The sequence below is a fragment of the Geotrypetes seraphini genome, chromosome 1 (genome assembly GCF_902459505.1).
Source record: "Geotrypetes seraphini chromosome 1, aGeoSer1.1, whole genome shotgun sequence".
In the NCBI taxonomy this organism is placed as follows: Eukaryota; Metazoa; Chordata; class Amphibia; order Gymnophiona; family Dermophiidae; genus Geotrypetes; species Geotrypetes seraphini.
This window is the reverse complement of record NC_047084.1, coordinates 119,495,424-119,515,362: the sequence shown is the minus strand read 5'-3', so window position 1 is coordinate 119,515,362 and position 19,939 is coordinate 119,495,424. Positions and strand designations below refer to the sequence as shown.

Here is a 19,939-nt window from a genome sequence, read left to right as displayed (position 1 = left end):
TATTTAAAGATGCTTATGATTGCTAAATGATCTCTGGGTCCTTCCTTGCCAAATTCTGTTTCAACATTGATATGATTCCTCCCATTTCCCTCTTGTTTTTAACCTTAACCGAACTCTTTTCTTTTAAAATTGTTTTTCTCCCTACTACCCTGTTGTTTTCATGTACGTAATGTCGTGTCACTAATAAGTTTGTTAATTGTTCCCCATTTTAATTTTTAATTGATTAGCGTTTTATCACATTTGAATAAAACTTGAAACTTTCCAGAATTGGAGAGAAAATTGATTATCTCAGTATGTTTTGCAGGATCAATCATCAAAGCCAAGTGAGCACATTATATAGCAGAGTAGACACCGAAGAGGGAGTGGAAAATATGAAAAAGGATCTGCAAAAGTTAGAGGAATGGTCTAATGCCTGGCAACTAAAATTCAATGCAAAGAAATGCAGAGTAATGCATTTGGGGATTAATAATAAGAAGGAACCGTATATGCTGGGAGGAGAGAAGCTGATATGCACGGACGGGGAGAGGGACCTTGGGTGATAGTGTCCGAAGATCTAAAGGCTAAAAAACAGTGTGACAAGGCAGTGGCTGCTGCCAGAAGGATTCTGGGCTGTATAAAGAGAGGCGTAGTCAGTAGAAGGAAAAAGTGTTGATGCCCCTGTACAGGTCATTGGTGAGGCCCCACTTGGAGTATTGTGTTCAGTTTTGGAGACCGTATCTGGCGAAAGACGTAAGAAGACTTGAGGCGGTCCAGAGGAGGGCGACGAAAATGATAGGAGGCTTGCGCCAGAAGACGTATGAGGAGAGACTGGAAGCCCTGAATATGTATACCCTAGAGGAAAGGAGAGACAGGGGAGATATGATTCAGACGTTCAAATACTTAAAGGGTATTAACGTAGAACTAAATCTTTTCCAGAGAAAGGAAAATGGTAAAAACCAGAGGACATAATTTGAGGTTGAGGGGTGGTAGATTCAGGGGCAATGTTAGGAAATTCTACTTTACGGAGAGGGTGGTGGATGCCTGGAATGCGCTCCCGAGAGAGGTGGTGGAGAGTAAAACTGTGACTGAGTTCAAAGAAGCGTGGGATGAACACAGAAGATTTAGAATCAGAAAATAATATTAAAGATTGAACTAGGCCAGTTACTGGGCAGACTTGTACGGTCTGCGTCTGTGTATGGCCGTTTGGAGGAGGATGGGCAGGGGAGGGCTTCAATGGCTGGGAGGGTGTAGATGGGCTGGAGTAAGTCTTAACAGAGATTTCGGCAGTTGGAACCCAAGCACAGTACCGGGTAAAGCTTTGGATTCTTGCCCAGAAATAGCTAAGAAGAAAAAAAAAAAAAATTTAAATTGAATCAGGTTGGGCAGACTGGATAGACCATTCGGGTCTTTATCTGCCGTCATCTACTATGTTACTATGTTACTATTTTCAAGGATTTTCCACTGGAGTTCTGAGCCAAGCCAAACTCATTCACCTTTAGTAAAGGTTTACCGTTAGGTCGTTTAGTTGTTTTTTAATGGTTGAATTTCTTTTTCTTTTAATGATATTTATCGATTCTAGCAGAAGAGACAATTCCTACAATATGCTGAAACGAATAAAATACTTATTATACTGGGAAGAGAGCTGCATGTTCAACAAAAATGGAGACCTTCCCATGATGCAGCACAGGGCAAAACACGTCCTTGTGTCTCCCTGAAAGTGTATTTTTAAAGACCTGCTGAAGAGAAATGTTTGCTTTAGTAAGGACTCCAGAGGTGTTATAATGATGATATCTACTGCACAATATAGTTGATCCCAATGTAGTTTGAACCACCCATTTTACCCCCATCTAATATCTGTATTGGTTGTCCATTGATACTTAGTTTTTGGAAATCCATTTGGGGCCAAGTAAATAATCTACTGGAAAATCCGGCGGCATTATCATATGACACTATGTTATTTGGTACCTCCATGAGAGCCAAGAGTCAAATCTCTTCTAGTAATAATAAACTTTTGCTCATCATGACAGGGGTTGCCATTCAGCAAATCATGAAAAATTGGGATCAGCTAAATGATCATTTTTGGTGGAATTTGTTATGCCAAATCTTTAAAATGGAACGGGTAATAACCATACAGCAGGGGCATTTTAAGAAATTTAGGGATGTTTGGGAGCCATTAACAAAATATTGTACAGAATGAATATTTTCTCCCTTTGTTCATACACGTCCAGGGTGGGGAGGGGGGAGGGAATATTTTATGATTTCTTATGCTTAAGTACAATTGTTGGGTGTAAGGGGGGAGGGATATTTGAAACGAGTTAAGTGATGTTAAAGTAAAAACGATTGTATCTTATGTTATATTTGTTGAAAGTTTTAAAAATGAATAAAGACTTAAAAAATAGAATAATATCTGTGTTGGATCTCTTGGCTATAGGATAAGTTGTCTATGTTATTTGAATATTCTGATTTGTGTTTCTCTTTTCCTATGTATCGCTATCTCTCATTTGAATTTCAGTGCTGTTAACAAAATTGTAAGTGTTATGTTAAATTATACCTGCTATGCACTGCCTTCATAAAGGTGGTTATCAAATCCCAATAAATCAATCTCCCTTTCAAGTAATCATAAATTCTGAGAGTGTTATACAGTATATGTGACATATTTCAACATTGTAGCTTTGTAGGTTAAGAGACATAAAAATACTTCAAGAACAGGAGGAAACAAAGCTCAAACATCTCAAAGTGGCTGGATCAGTAGCCAATAAGAAGCGAAAGGTAGCGGTGATTGGTGATTCTGTTCTGACCAGACATGATATCCAGGGAGGTGCAAAGATTCGAGATGTAGCAGCAAGTTTGCCAAGACTCATGACGCCTACTGACCATTATCCTATGCTGCTCATCCATTTCCTATGCAGAAAAGATACTGCTGAATGTATCAAAAGTGACTTAATGGCTCTGGAAGCTGGTTTTGAAAAAGATTAGGACAAGTTCCTGGAGGAAAAGCCCATAGTCTGTTATTGAGACAGACATGGGAGAAGCCACTGCATGCCCTGGACTGATGGCATGGAATGCTGCTACTGTGTGGTTTTTGTCAGGTACGTCTGACCTGGATTGGCCATTGTGTAGATGGGATGCTGGTCTAGATGGACATCAGTCTGACCCAGTAAGGCTATTCTTATGTTCTTACCTACATAACTGAAAATCCTGCATGGGTCTGCAACGTGACATAATCAAGCTCGAGGAATGCACATCGACATGGCAGATGAGGTTCAACGTGGATAAGTGTAAAGTGATGCATGTCGGTAACAAGAATCTCATGCACGAATACAGGATATCCGGGGCGGTACTTGGAGAGACCTCCCAGGAAAGGGACTTGGGAGTTCTGATCGACAAGTCGATGAAGCCGTCCACACAATGTGCGGCGGCAGCAAAAAGGGCAAACAGAATGCTAGGAATGATAAAGAAGGGGATCATGAACAGATCAGAGAAGGTTATCAGGCCGCTGTACCAGGCCGTGGTACGCCCTCACCTAGAGTACTACGTCCAGCACTGGTCGCCTTACATGAAGGAGGACATGGTACTACTTGAAAGGGTCCAGAGAAGAGCGACTAAGATGGTTAAGGGGCTGAAGGAGTTGCCATACAGCAAAAGATTAGAGAAACTGGGCCTCTTCTCTCTCGAACAGAGGAGATTGAGAGGGGGGGACATGATCGAAACATTCAAGGTACTGAAGGGGATAGACTTAGTAGAAAAGGACAGGTTGTTCACCCTCTCCAAGGTAGGGAGAACAAGAGGGCACTCTCTAAAGTTGAAAGGGGATAGATTCTATACAAACGTAAGGAAGTTCTTCTTCACCCAGAGAGTGGTAGAGAGCTGGAACGCTCTTCCAGAGGCTGTTATAGGGGAAAACACCCTCCAAGGATTCAAGACAAAGTTAGACAAGTTTCTGCTGAACAAGAACGTGCGCTGGTAGAGCTAGTCTCAGTTAGGGTGCTGATCTTAGACCAGAGGGCCGCTGCGTGAGCGGACTGCTGGGCATGATGGACCACTGGTCTGACTCAGCAGTGGCAATTCTTATGTTCAGGGGCAGGAGCACAGCCCCTTTGCTCTTCTCCCGCAAAAAGAGGAGATTGAGAGGGGACATGATTGAAACATTCAAGGTACTGAAGAGAATAGACTTAGTAGATAAGGGCAGGTTGTTCACCCTCTCCAAGGTAGGGAGAACAAGAGGGCACTCTCTAAAGTTGAAAGGGGGTAGATTCCGTACAAACGTAAGGAAGTTCTTCTTCACCCAGAGAGTGGTAGAAAACTGGAACGCTCTTCCGGAGTCTGTCGTAGGGGAAAACACCCTCCAGGGATTCAAGACAAAGTTGGACAAGTTCCTGCTCAACTGAAAGTATGCAGGTCAGGTTGGCCTCATTTAGAGCACTGGTCTTTGATGTAGGGGCTGCCACGTGAGCGGAAAGCAGGGCACGATGGACCACTGGTCTGACCCAGCAGCGGCAATTCTTATGTTCTTATGTAATTGTCCCTCGCTACGCTGTGGAACCTAGGCTCATTCCAATTATTCCGAAAGCATCTGAAAACCTGGCTTTTCTCCAAAACGTAAAGCTCTCTATTTAAAATGTAAAGCTAGCTATCCTCTTCATAACCTCTAATTTCTTATTATGTCCTTCCCTCATTTAGTGAATTACCTGTAAAACCGTGTCGAGCTCTATCTTTATGGAGATGATACGGTAGACAAACTTAAGGTCTAGTTAGTTTAGTCTAGTCTTGCAAATTGCCACAAGAAATCACAGCTGCTATTTTAAATGGCCTCCAAGAGGGGGCTGTGGTCCTGTCCCTGGAAGATCAATTATGTACCTATGTAATGAATACAAGTGTTTAGTTGCTGATCAATGATTTAAGCTTGAATTGCTCTGAAGATGGGATTTTTGAAAGCGAGATAATTCAATTTTAACCTTATAAAAGATGACAAGTAATTCCAGGAAGAAATCACAGGAATAGTGAATAAGGTATTGAAAATCCGTGAGTGAAGTAACAATTGACTCTGTAAACTAAAATAATATCTAAAGAACAATACTCATTAAATCATGTATTAATTCTGAAATTAATCCTTAAAATGCTGCTTGAGATTTGTCAGAATGGATCCAGGAGTGGATGTGGGAGGGTCTGGGGGTGTAGGTTGAGCTGTGACTGGGGATGTGATTAGGGTTACTAGACGTCTGGGCTTCCCTGGACATGTCCTCCTTTTCGAGGACATGTCCGGGAGTCCAGACGGTTTTCAGAACCTGGTACTTTGTCTGGATTTTGAAAAGCTTCCTCAAAATCATGTTGGGTAAGAGGGCATCCGAACATATGCGGATGCCACGCGATAACTTCACGTGTGCATCTGCAGATGCCCTCCTGCCCGACGAGAGGGGGCGGGGATGTGTGGAAATGGGCGAGTCTGGGGGCGGGTCTAGCGGGGTCCGGATTTTACCAAAGTAAACTCTGGTAAACCTAGGTGTGATTGTTGGGTGGAGCTGGAGCTTGGCTTAGGGTTACCAAATTTTTAATTAAAAAATAGAGGACGCTTGGCCCTGCCCCATTCTACATTTCACAACCCTGGCATAAATTGGGGACGCCTAAATATTAGGACACTGAGTGCTATCTAAGCATGCTTAGGCAACGCTAAACTTGATTCTATAATAGGAGCCTAAGTTTTATAGAATCAGGGCCATAAAACTGTTTCAATATCACTCAAATGCTCTCACTCAAAATTTACACAAAGATAATGTAAATCTCTGCATGGTCTCTAGGCTTTTATAAACTACAAACTCCACCCAGCTTTGCCCCTACGACACGATCTTGTCTTATATGGGCCTATCCAGATGCACAGTTTTATATAGTAAGAGCCATTTTCAGTGTGAAAAATGCTGTACAAAATTCCCTCTAAAGTTTCTCTCTTATTCTTTAAAGTACAGCAGGGCTGCACTTGTACTTTCTGATACCAAACCTTTCAATGGTTGAATGTACCATATTTAGTAATAAAGTAAATGATGGCAGACAAAGACCTGAACACAGCGGCAACAACCGACAGACTGGAATCGCTATGGGTTAAAATACCAAGAAGGAATGGGCCCGAGATAAGGATGGGCCTGTACTATCGTCCACCTGGGCAAACCGAAGAAAACGATGAGGAAATGAAAGCCGACATGAGGCGGGAATGCAAAAACGGTAACGCCATTGTTATGAGAGACTTCAACTATCCAGGGATAGACTGGAGTCTTGGAAGCTTAAAATGCGCTAGGGAAACCGGATTCCTGGAGACACTACAAGACTGCTTCATGCAGCAGCTTGTCAGAGAACCGACGAGAGGAAATGCCACTCTGGACCTGATCCTAAATGGGCTAAGAGGGCCAGCAAAGGAAGTGGAAGTAGTGGGACCGTTAGGAAACAGTGATCACAATATGATCCAGTTCAAAATTGAAGTGGGGATATCAAAGGGGAAGAGAACCACAGCGACAACTTTTAACTTCAAGAAAGGAAACTATGAAGCGATGAGGGCAACGGTAAGAAAGAAACTAAGGAACAGTTCAAGGAAATCACAGACTGTGGAGCAAGTCTGGTCCTTATTTAAGGACACAGTGAGCACAGCGCAAAATCTGTATATCCCCAGATTTAGAAAAGGATGCAAAAAGGACAGAATAAAAGACCCGGCGTGGATAACTAAAGAAGTGAAGAAAGCGATAGGAGATAAGAAAAAATCGTTCCGGATGTGGGAAAAGGACAAAACTGGGGAAAACTGGAAAGAGCACAGGAAACATCAAAAATAATGTCACCGCGTGGTTAGAAGAGTGAAAAGAGAATATGAAGAGAGGTTAGCCAGGGAAGCACGTAATTTCAAGCTGTTCTTCAGATATGTTAAAGGGAAGCAACCGGCAAGGGAGGAGGTGGGATCGCTGGATGAAGGGGATAGGAAGGAAGTGGTGAAGGAGGAAAAGGAAGTGGCGGATAGACAAACATGTTCTTTTCGTCAGTTTTTATAAGAGAGGACATATCCAGCGTGCCGGAACCTGAAAAAATCTTTAAAGGAGATCAAGCAGAAAAGTTAACATCCATGGAGGTAAGCCTCGAAGACGTGCTCAAGCAGATAGATTAAAAGCTGACAAATCTCCGGGCCCGGACGGAATCCACCCTAGGGTATTGAGCAAATGTTACTCCCATCTTTAAAAAAAGATCGAGAGGCAACCCAGGGAACTACAGACCGGCAAGTCTGACAAGAGGACACTCGGAAAAATTGAGGGGGGGGACATCATATATCTCGACTTTCAAAAAGCCTTTGACAAGGTACCTCATGAGCGGCTACTTAGGAAACTGTGGAACCACGGGATGGAAGGGGATGTACATAGATGGGTTAAACACTGGTTGGCAGACAGAAAGCAGAGGGTTGCAGTGAAGAGTCACTACTCGGGCTGGAGAAGGGTAACGAGTGGTGTCCCACAAGGGTCTGTGCTCAGGCCGCTGCTGTTCAATGTATTTATAAATGACCTGGAAGCGGGGACAAAGTGTGAAGTTATAAAATTTGCAGATGACACTAAACTCTGTAGCAGGATTAAAACTATAGGAGAATGTGATGAACTACAAAGAGACCTGACAACATTGGAGGAGTGGGTGAACAAATGGCAGATGAGCTTCAATATAGAGAAATGCAAGATCATGCATATAGGGAAAAAGAACCCGATGTTCAGCTACAAAATGGGGGGGGGGGGGCTGGTACTGGGGGAAAGTAACCTTGAAAAAGACTTGGGAGTGTTGGTGGATACAACAATGAAAACAAAGACGCAATGCGTGGCAACCTCGAAGAAAGCAAACAGAATGTTGGGTATTATCAAGAAGGTTATTGCAACAAGAACGAAGGAAGTCATCCTACCGCTGTATCGGGCGATGGTGCGCCCGCACCTAGAGTACTGTGTCCATTATTGGTCGCCATACCTTAAGAAGGATATGGCGATACTTGAGAGGGTCCAGAGGAGAGTGACACAAATGATTAAGGGTATGGAGAACCTTTCATACGCTGAGAGATTGGAGAGGCTGGGGCTCTTCACCCTGGAGAAGCGGAGACTCAGAGGTGACATGATAGTCACTTACAAGATTATGAAAGGTATAGAGAGGGTGGAGAGGGACAGGTTCTTCAGCGTACTAGAACTACAAAAACAAGAGGGCACTCAGAGAAATTGAAAGGGGACATATTTAGAACCAATGCCAGAAAATTCTTCTTCACTCAGAGGGTGGTGGATCTTGCACTCCCGGAAGATGTAATAGGACAGACTACATTAAGGAGTTTCAAAGAGGGACTAGATAAATTCCTGAAAGATAAGGGGATTGAGGGCTACAGATAAAGGAGGACACAGGAGCAAAAAGGGCAAAGATAAGAGGGAAAAAGAGGGTTTTCAGGATATAAGGAAGTAGGAATCCAAGGGTTAGACAAAAGATTACTTACAGGTCATAGACCTGATGGGCCGCCGTGGGAGCGGACCGCTGGGCTCGATGGACCCTTGGTCTGACCCAGTGGAAGCAAATTCTTATGTTATTATGTTCTTATGACAGATTCAGAACCAATGCTAGGAAGTTCTTCACCCAAAGAGTGGTGAACACCTGGAATGCGCTTCCAGAAAGTGTGATATGACAGAGTACGCTACTGGGTTTCAAGAAGGGGTTGGATGATTTCCTGAAGGAAAAGGGGATTGAAGGGTACAGATAGAGGATACTATGCAGGTCCTGGACCTGAAGGGCCGCCACGTGAGCAGACTGCTGGGCATGATGGACCTCGGATCTGACCCAGCGGAGGCACTACTTATGTTCTTATGAATGGTCCATCTAGTCTGCCCATTAATTATACCCATTAAAAGTACATGATTAAATTAACTTGTCTCTTCTTTGATATTTCTGGGTCATAGACTGTAAAGTCTGGTATTGCCCTAGGCTCCAAATGCTGAAGTTTCCATCTAAGCTCACTCCAGCCTATCCAACCATCCCATTGTTTGCTGTAAAGTCCGGCCAGTAACGTCCTCATGTTCCAAATTAGTGGAGTTCCCATTGATGCCCTCCCCAGCCCATCCTACACCGAATCACCTGTATATGGGACACAAACCGTACAGATCTGTCCCATACTTTTTTTAATTCCATCACCGTTTTCCTCTCCACCACTTCCCTCGGGAGGGCATTCCAGGCATCCGCCACCCTCTCCATGAAAAAGAAAGACAAAGATAGAAGACAAACTGACCTTACCTTCAGGGCATCAGGCTCTGCAAAGTAAGTGATCCCTCCAAAAGTTATGGGTAGCCAGATATCGTAGACTTGGGCTGCAATGTGACTTAATGGTAGGTAACTGACCATCACCTCATCTTCTCCTACACCCAATGCGTTTCCAAATGCCTTCAATGACCAGGTCATCTGGTGTCCCCCCCCCATAAAAAAGAAAGAGGTCATTTCCCATCAAGCAGTTGTAGAGATCTTCATGCATTTTCTAAAATGAACCCCATCCACTGCAATGATTGTACCACTCAGGGGTATAGTCAGCCCTCCAATTTTGGGGATATCCAGGGGTGGACTCAGGGGGGCAATGCATTTCCCTCCTTCTCCTCCCACACTAAACACACTCTTGCTGATGGAGATGCTGAGATCCTGCCAGCAAAAAATAAACACAGTGCCGGAGCCACTCCTCTCCTTGCACTGCTTCCTTCATGTAGAAGTTGGTGGTGTGCCTTAGTCACCAAAGCTGAGACTTCTGCATGCTCCAAACATGTATTAGAACAATGGTCCCCAACCCTGTCCTGGAGGACCACCAGGCCAATCAGGATTTCAGGCTAGCCCTAATGAATATGAAGCAGATTTGCATGCCTGGCACCTCCATTATAAGCAGATCTCTCTCATGCATATTCATTAGGGCTAGCTTGAAAACCCAATTGATCTGGTGGTCCTCCAGGACAGGGTTAGGGACCACTGCATTAGAAGGCACGCCATCAACCTCTGCATGAAGGAAGCAGCATGTGAAGGAGGGGAGCGGAAGTACTGTCTTTAATTGACCGGTGGGGCTTCGGCATCCTCGTCAGCAAAGGTAAAGTTCTGGATAGGACCTGAGCCCAAAGTGGGGGACCAAGTCCCCCAAGGCCCTCCCCTGACCATGTCACTGATACCAATACCATAGGTACAAATCACCAGAAGAATACCTGGAACTTCACATCAAGATAAAGCACCACTAAACCCTCACGTGATGATGAAGCTCTGGTGGACCACCACATGGACAGTCTCCAGTTTCATTCTTAGATCAGGCCCTGCACATCTGGGATAAGGTGGAGCTTGGCATGGTTTCTTATATACCTTGTCTGCACCGTATCACTATATAGTTTCCAAATTGTGGCCTTTCTAGCCTCCGATATTTTCAACATCGTTTTTGCACCTTTCTCACCAAACCAATGAGAGTTTCTTACACATATGTATCCACATTTTTCAGTTTCAATTCACATTTCCTACTAAATCTCTGCATGGTTTCACCAACACAGCCTTAATTCAAGGCTACTCTTTTTAGGGTTATCCCTCATTACACCTGAGGAAGGCGTGTTTGCCATCACATGGACTTTGTTGGGTTCTGTTACACCGCAACATATGTGGATGTGTATTTTTTGTCTTGGAATAATACACCAATAAAGTACCATCAAGAATATCGTTCTCTACAGTCTCTTTTGTTTTTTGTTCTCTGGACTCTCTTTACTGTGGAGTAACTGGGTCGTCTCCCCCTTTTTTTGTTGTTGAATATTTTTGAAATAATATTTCGTATAAGTGTTTGATTTCATGAGACCGGACTGTTGAGCTGAGGTGTGTAATGAGAAGGCTGTGAAGAAGGAAACAGCCGAGTTGTGGGTCAAAAGCTTATCGGATATTTGCAGGTTCTCATGATTTATTGAGATTTCTAAATTAAGTTTGGAGTTATATCTCAAAAAAAATTCATAAGAAATTTTAAAGTGTGTTTCAGAATTTAAACTGGATTTTTTGACTCTTGATGCTAAAACGAAATAGTACATACTAGAAAACAGAGAATTTTAATCCCTTCACTGTGTAAGGCCTCTGATTCAACTCGATTGCCTATTATTATTGGAGTTTAAAGCAAATGTTTTATATTTAGCTTAGTATTCAGCTGTTTTTTTAGTGCTGGAGTGAATTCCTTCAGTCTTTTTGGATTACTAATCTGCCGAGACCTTAACCAGTTTACACAGTTGTGTAGTAGTTGTAGTAGTAGGTCGAGAGTAGTTTTAATTATTCTGATAGAAATTTTTTAAATCATGAAATGAATCGTTAGTATTTGAGCCTCCTACAACAATGCAGTTAGAGAACTCCTGCACAGGGATCAGTGGGGTGAGGGCAAAATGCAGGAAAGAACAGCTTTGATTCAACAAAATTCCAAGTGTAGCTTTGTTTTCAACACTACAGGTAGAAAAAGCAGCACATGGAAATCAATTCAAGTAAAGAGGGATCCATGCCGGCACCTGGATTTCTATCAGAATTTCTATCTTCGTGACATTTGGAGCATTGAGATAAAGCATCAGATGACTACGTCTCAATGGCCACGAATCTGGACTTGGAGGATGAGATGTACGGTGTCTGCATGTGGGTTTTTTTTTTATTACATAGAGCATTTTGGACCCCAGTTCGTTTACAGAAATTAGATAGTTCAAAATCTAATAGATGCTGGCATTGTCATCTTGAAGCTGGGACTTTGGATAATTTACTATATTGTTGTCCCTCGATTCTTAAATTTTGGAGATCCATTTGGGATCAAGTGAACAAAATATTAGAAAATCCAGTGCCATTACGTACAATACCATCTTGTTCGGTACAACTAAAAGTCAAATATCAGCTCAAAATAATAAACTTTTCTTTATAAGGACAGGGTTGCCATTCAACTCATTTTGAAGAACTGGGATAGTTTAAATGACACTTTCTGGTGGGAATCTCTCGGTTATACTTTTAAAATGGAACGTTCGATGGCTGTACAACAGGGACATAGAAACATAGAAAGATGACGGCAGAAAAGGGCTAGAGCCCATCAAGTCTGCCCACTCTACTGACGGTATAAGAAATTTATGGATGTTTGGGAAACATTGACTAAGTTCTGTAAGGAATGATAACGGATTTTATTTTATTGACCCTAAAGCATAGACATCCAGGGTGGGAGGGAGGGGGGAGGATTTTGCATTAGAATTTCATTTGGGGAATATATGGAAGGTTTCCTGTACTTTTTCTTATTATTTGAGGGGGGGGAATAGTTGTGCATTAATGTCTATAAGTTTAATATGCATTTCATGTAATATTATATATACAGTGTTCCCCTTGTTGTTCGCGGTTGGCGGTTTGCGGTCCTGGTCATTCGTGGTATTTTCCGACCGCAAACCGCCGACAAGGAGAGGGCATCAGGAGAGGCATGAGAGAGCAGCCAGAGCGCCGGCAAGTGCAGGAAATCACTCGCTGTATGCTCCGACTAAGTCAGCCTTATCCAATCAGAAGCTGCTTTGACACACAGGAAAATGCGGTTGGAGCATACAGCGAGTGATTTCCTGCACTCGCTGGCACTCCGGCTGCTCTCTCCTGTCTCTCCTGCTGTCCTCTCCAGTCTCCCCCATGAAAAACCGTATTCGCAGAACCCCCGTGAATATTGGGGGAGTTCTGTATTGAAATTGTTTGTTTGCACAATGGTAGTTTGGAAATTTAATAAAGATTTTTTTTAAAAAAAAGAATTTCTATCAGAATAATAAAATCTACTCTCGCCCTACTACTATTAATTATTTCTAGAGCCAGTGGCGAAGTAGCGTCTTGGTGGGGCATCTCTCCGCCCCTCCTTGTGTCACACTCATGCCCTCCCTTCCCCTCTCCTCTCCCCGTACCTATTTAAATCTTCGCCAGCATGCGCAAATTCTCCAGCCTGCAGCTCACGCCGGCCTGGATCTCCTCTTTACTTGAATTTTACTTGACAGAATCTCCACTTTAATACTCACATTGTCATGGCTGAGCATCACCCCTTTGGGGTTCCCTGTGGTCCCCGAGGTATAGATCAGGGTGCAGCACTGGTTGGCTTTCTGAGGAGCAATTATTTCATCCAGCTGTGAATCCAGAACATCTGAGCCCAGTTGCATGAACTCCTTCCACTTCACGCAAAGAAAAAGAGACCATCAGAAGTCCATACTCAGACTGCAAGACAATCAGCTCAAGATGCACAAACTCCTTCCACAGACACGGAGAAAAAGGACATAATAGCCATACTGGGTCAGACCAATGGTCCTTGAAGTCCAGTATCCTGTTTCTAACAGTGCCCAACCCAGGTCACAAGAACATGGCAAGATTCCCAGTCCTTGCACTGTTGTAGCTCACTGACAATGGTCAGTCTTTACCTCTAGAACCAAAAGGCTTTTACAATATATAAATAAAAATGTATGTTATGTTATGAATAAGCAGTGGATTTTCCCAAACCATCTTAATAATGGCTTATGAACTTCTCTTTTAGGAAAGTATCCAAACCTTTTTTAAACCCTGCTAAGTTAACTGTTTTTACCACATTCTCTGGCAACAAATTCCAAAGTTTAAAGATTGAGTGAAGAAATACTTTGTCCAGTTTGTTTTAAACCTACTACTTAGTAGCTTCATCACATTCCCCCTAGTCCTTGTATTTTTGGAAAAAGTAAACAAGTGACTCACATCTACCCTTTCCACTCCACTCAGCATTTTATAGACCTCTATCATATCACCCCTGAACCGTCTCATCTCCAGGCTGAAGAACCTTAGCTGCTTTAACCTTTCCTCATAAGGAAGTTGTCCCATCTCCTTTATCATTTTTGTCACCCTTCTTAATTCTGACGTCGGAGAGAAGGTCCGGGCCAGCCATTGACATCGAGTGAAGGCTTGTGGGCTGGCACCTTTGCACACGCCTGGCTCTTCCCTTCTTGGATTTGCAGCAGACCGGGGGGGGGGGGGGGGAGGTAGAATTGGCGGCAGGTAGACCAGGCTTCGGCGTGGCTGGAAGGGAGGGAGGCAGACTGGCTTTGGTGGCGGACCAGGGGAAGGAAGAATCAGCGGCGAGTAGGCCAGGCTTTGGCGCAGCAGGGAGGGAGGCAGGCAGGCAGGCAGGCTGGTTTCGGGGGAGGGGGTGGAACAAAGGCTGGAAGACATTAAGGGGGACATAGGAAGGAGGGAGGGAGGAAGGAAGGAGAGAGAGAGAGAGAGAAAGGCAGAGAAAGACTGGGGGGGGGGGTGTTGTAAGCAGAAGAAAGACAGAGAGAGAGAAAGGCCTGGACCAAAGAGGAAAGACAGGAGGCAGATGCTTGACTATGGGAGGTGCAGACAGAGGGGGAGAGACCCTGAGGAAGAACAGAGAGATGGAAGATAATAGCTGAGTTCAAAGAAGCATGGGATGAACACAGAAGATTTAGAATCAGAAAATAATATTAAATACTAGCTGATGCCCCGGCGTTGCACGGGTATTTAATTATAGCAATAACACTGTAAATGGATTCAAATAAAGATACTTTATAGTGGTGAATGAAATTATTTTTTTACAGCTTTATAAAAAGTACAATATTCAAATTATAATGTGAAATATTTGACAAAATGAATACAATACAACTAACACAAAACTTGATTATAAACAACATTTTTAGTTTCACCTCCAGGAGCAAGAACATATAAATTCTTGGGTGAAAAGACCCCCAGAACATATCACCCCAGGTAGTGAGGGATCTGCATACCAAGTTTCGTTCAAATCGGTCAAGCCGTTTTTGCGTGATCGCGGCACATACACACATACATACCTCCGATTTTATATATATAGATTGAACTAGGCCAGTATTGGGCAGACTTGCACGGTCTGTGTCTGTGTATGGCCGTTTGGTGGAGGATGGGCAGGGGAGGGCTTCAATGGCTGGGAGGGTGTAGATGGGCTGGAGTAAGTCTTAACAGAGATTTCGGCAGTTGGAACCCAAGCACAGTACCGGGTAAAGCTTTGGATTCTTGCCCAGAAATAGCTAAGAAGAAAAAAAAAAAAAATTTAAATTGAATCAGGTTGGGCAGACTGGATGGACCATTCGGGTCTTTATTTGCCGTCATCTACTATGTTACTATGTTAATAACAGAAGAAGGGGAGGAGGGGGGTTGTAAGCAGAAGAAAGACAGAGAGAGAGAGAGAGAGAGGCCTGGACCAAAGGGGAAAATAGGAGGCAGATGCTGGACTATGGGAGGTGCAGTCAGAAAAGACAGAGGGGCAGAGACCCTAAGGAAGAACAGAGAGATGGAAGATCATAACAGAGGAGGGAGAGAGAGGGAGACCTGAACCCAAAGGGGATGGGGCTGGATTTTGAAAGAAATGTTGGATGCACATTCAGAAGGAAATCCAACCAGAAACTTATTAAATCACCAGACAACAAAAGTAGGAAAAATGATTTTATTTTCAATTTAGTGATCAAAATGTATCAGTTTTGTTTTTTTTTATCTGCCGTCTATATTTTGCACTATATTTGTCTATTTTTCTATTGTTGTGACTGAGGTGACATTGCATATTTTAAAGTCATCTGCCATGACCTCTTTGAAACAACCCCGAATATAAATAATTAACATTTTCTCGGCATATAGTGTGCTTTGTGCTTTTTTAATTTTATGGTTACCATTATGTATTAATAAGATAATATTGTGTGTATATGAAAAATGGATAGAAGAAATTGCATTACAATTAGTATTATTATGGGGTGGAGTCAGGGGCGGAGTTTGGGTGGGTCTGGGGCGGAGCTTTTGCCCCCCCCCCAACAAAAAAGCGTTCCGCTGGCTATGGCTGCCGCCACACATTCAGCTGAGGGTTTCAATATATCCTTTTCCTGGGCAGTGACTCCTAACACAGAACCCAGCATTAAATAGCTATAGTTCAGGTTCCTCTTTCCCACATGCATCACTTTGCACTTGCTCACATTAAACATCATCTGCCATTTTGATGCCCAGAATCCCAGTCTCACAAAGTCTTCTTGCGATTTAAGAACTTTGAACAACTCTGTGGCCTCAGCAAAATATAATTCCCATTAATTATTCCCATCTCTGGATCATTGATAATATGTTAAAAAGCAGTGGTCCCAGCACAGACCCAAGAACAGTATGGAGGAGGTTGGGAATTACAGGCCCATTAGACTAACCTCAGTAGTGAGTGAACTAGTGGAAACACTTCTTAAGCAGAGCATAGTGAGATTTCTAGAATCGAACAATCTGTAGGACCCGATGCAGCATGGTTTTACGAGAGGCAGGTCTCGTCAGCTAAATCTGATTGATTTCTTTGACTGGGTGACCAAATACTTGGGAGGGGCCCTAGATATGGTGTACTTAGAATTTAGCAAAGCCTTTGACAGGGTGCCAAATAGGTGGTTGATATATAAACTGAGGGCTCCAAATTGACAAACCGGATTAAAAGCTGATTAAGTGGAAGGATATCCAAGGATGTTGTTAATGGAGTGCTGAAGGTTCTGTCCTTGGGCCACCTTTTTTTTTTTTTAAATTGTGGAAGGACTGTCTGGCAAAGTTTGTCTTTTTGCAGATGATACCCAACTCTGCAATAGGGTAGACACACTGGAGGGATTCCATCATCAGAGGCATTAACCTTGGAACACAGGGCAAGAAGACCAAAATTTCCTGGATGAAAAGTCTATAGACATGGGGGAAGCCACTGCTTGCTTGGATTGGTAGCATGGAATGTTGCTACTCTTTGGGATTCCGGAATCTTGCTATTTGAGATTCTGTATGGAATGTTGCCACTCTGGTTTTTTGCCAGGTACTAATGACCTGGATTGGCCACCATGAGAAGGGGCTATTGGGCTTAATGGACCATTGGTTGACCCAGTAAGACTAGTCTTATGCTCTTAGTAAAATGTTTTCCAGGATCCTTGGCCACCAGGCAAATACGGACTATAATTAATGAAGAAACTAAGGATTCTAACACTGATGTTACCCATCTGGGAACAAATGACCTGGCCAACAACTCCCCACCTTCAGCACAGAAAGCCTTTCAGGAGCTGAGAGAGGGCCTAAAACCTTTTGTGATGACTGTAGCTTTTTCAGAAGTATTGCCCACTTATGGAAAGGGAGAGGAAAGAGTTAAAGACACAGAAGACTTCAATAGGTGGCTCAAAGCCTGGTGTCATCACAAAGGCTTGAGGTACATAGGAGGATAGGGAAATACATGGAGGGCAAGAGACTATATTGTAATGATGGACTACATCTTTTTTTTTTTAGTTCAAATGTTTTATTGATTTTAATATACAATGTACAATAAGTACAGAAAGAGAAATGTTAACGAGGCAAGGTACAGACATGTTGAACATATAAATGAAATGCATACAATAATATCCATGTGATACAACAAGCTGATATAGAAGAGGAATGTCGACACAACACACAGCCATAGTTACTAAAGTGTTCAAGGTACAAAGAGACAACGTGACTGTAGACCGAAACCAGAGCAGAACCTGAGCCATAACGTGTGAGAGTTTCTGTTGTGGAGCACAGTTCTTAACTCAATAACTGAATGCCATCATTCGAGATTGCAAAAGGTGTGGACCGGGCTCCAAATCTTAGCACAGGAGCACATGGATCTGTGCTTTTCTGCTATAACACTTTCATATTTCACTGTGAGGCATACCGTGTTCCACCATGTAGTATAATTCGTCTGGGATAAGTCCTTCCAACAGGGTAGTATGTTTTTGAGGGCCACAAAAAGAAGGGTGTTAAGCAATCTTAAGAAATGGAAAAAGCGAGGCTGGAACCATACCATCAACCAGCGATAAATAAATGAATATTTATTTAAAAAACAATTTTATAGGAATCCTCAAGGATGACCGTCAATCAATGTTTATATATGCTGTGATGGGGTACGTGCCCACTAGCAGAACATGGACTGTCCCCTCACCACATGAACACAGTCCAGCTCCACAGCGGGGCAATAGGGAAATGGCAGCAATTCCCAAGAAAACAGTTTTCAAACACAAAAAGGTTTATTTCTCCACACAGTCCCTTGCACCCCAAAAGTACAGTGACATCAAACAAGGCTCTCTTCACCATTTCATTGCTAATAATACTAAGCAGTTCAAGGCACTAATTACTATTCCAAAGAGAGTTCAGTTTTTTCCTTGTCAGCAAAATAGAAACAGAAAAAACTGCCCAACAGTTCCAACTAATTGGCAGCCTTTTCTAATCAGGACTTCACCGTTTCCTGCCAAATTGACAATCCCAGGCAGTACTTCTGCCTTCATATTTCACCAGTGCTTCCTTAGGCTCACTATAGCACTGGTTATATCTCAGGTCCCAGTTTATTTAAAAAAATTTTATACTGCCAAAAATCTCAGCGGTTTACCTTTACTTTCTAATTGAGTAGTATATAACTGCCCTGCTTCACTCTAGCTGGGACCAGTATGTGGGGAACACTAAACCACCCTTAATGAGATCAATATGACCCTGTTCCCGCCCGTGGTTCCTAGATGTTTATTACGCAAGATAGAGTTAAACTTAGAGGCTTTTTAAGGATAGCATACTTCATTCATACAAAAAGAAACATAAAAAGCACTCAAAGACCAACACTTCAAAAATGTGCTCTCCACTAATTTTTTCAATTAAGCAAAAGCTCGTTCGAAAAGGTAAATTTTCAAAAGTACACGAAACCGAGAATATGAAGATTCTAAACGTAAATTTGCGGGTAAAGAATTTCACAGTGCTGGCGCAATAGCACAAAATGCTGAATTTTGGATCCTCTCCCATTTCGTTTTTGAAGAATGCAGAATAACCAATCTAGTATCTATCAAAGATCGGAGAGACCTTGATGGAGAATAAGGAATAAATAAAGTTGCCAGATAATCAGGAATACCCGAATGTAATGTTTTGAAAGTCAAAGAAAGAATTTTAAAATGTATCCGAAAATAAACAGGTAATCATTGTTGCTGTTTTCCAGGTTTCGCTGCATCTGGGAAGGTAGAACCAATGTTTCATTCATCATGCTGTGTCTTTCTTCAGGGTGTGTTGTGAGGCCTGCAGTTTGTCTTTATATTTAGTGGGTTCACTGACCTGATTGAGGACAGGGAAGTCCGTTGGTCATGAATTTGAATTTTGGCGGGAAAGTTCATTGGTCTCAAATTTGAAATGTGGCAGGAAATTAGAATTTTGGTGGGAATGTCCATTGGACCCAATTTTAAATTCTGTTGGGGAAGTCACATTTTTTGAATTGTGACAGATAAAAAAGGGGGTTGGAAACTTTTAGATGGAGGAAGAAGGCATTTGTCCTCAGCCCCAGCCCTTTTAGTGTTGAATTTCTTTTGGATGAGTGGTTGCCCTGCTTTGTTTATGGAAAGCCCTTTATCTCCATTGAAGTTATTGGGATGTCTTGGCGATATCTATTGCCTCTTTGATTCTTCTTGGCCGCCAGCAGTCTTCTTTCTCCAGAACTTTTGTGTTCTCAAATCTAATCATATGACCAGTTTCCCTGCCATGGATTTTTCAGCGTTGCATAGCTTGTGCTCTTTCAGCCTTTCCTCTGCAGTGCGTCTAGTTTCACTAATGTCGGACTGTCCACAGCTACATGGGATTTTGTACACCCCAGGGATTTGGAGCAGAGGTAATTGGTTTTTCACAAGTGTGAATGTAGATGTGACGTAATGTAGTGCAGTGTAGGCTGTTTGATGTTATTTTTTCTTAGTAGTTTTCCTATGTGATCTTTTACTCCTTGGACATAAGGAAGTACTGCCAATCAGGTCCTTAGTCCCCTCCTACTGCATCCCAGTATGCATTGGGAGGAGGAAGGTCCGTTATTCAGAGCATATGGCCCTATAGGCAGGAGGGAGTGGGCTTCCCTCTTGCTGATTTGTCATCTGAAGGTACAGGGGCTATCAGGAGATGGCGGGAGATGTCAGGTGGATGT

General features: G+C 42.8%; 1 protein-coding gene across 5 annotated transcripts in view; it reads right to left on the bottom strand.

Moving 5' to 3' along the window:
* Nucleotides 1–19,939, bottom strand: part of LOC117356937 (long-chain-fatty-acid--CoA ligase ACSBG2-like) — an 85,165-nt gene that overhangs the window by 14,246 nt on the left and 50,980 nt on the right. For all 5 annotated transcript variants that reach the window (XM_033936935.1, XM_033936917.1, XM_033936927.1 and 2 more), the window contains 2 exons: nucleotides 13,008–13,157; nucleotides 9,247–9,411 (listed from right to left, as the gene is read on the bottom strand). In XM_033936935.1, the coding sequence (XP_033792826.1) occupies nucleotides 9,247–9,411; nucleotides 13,008–13,157 (315 nt within the window). The remainder of the gene's footprint in view (nucleotides 1–9,246; nucleotides 9,412–13,007; nucleotides 13,158–19,939) is intronic.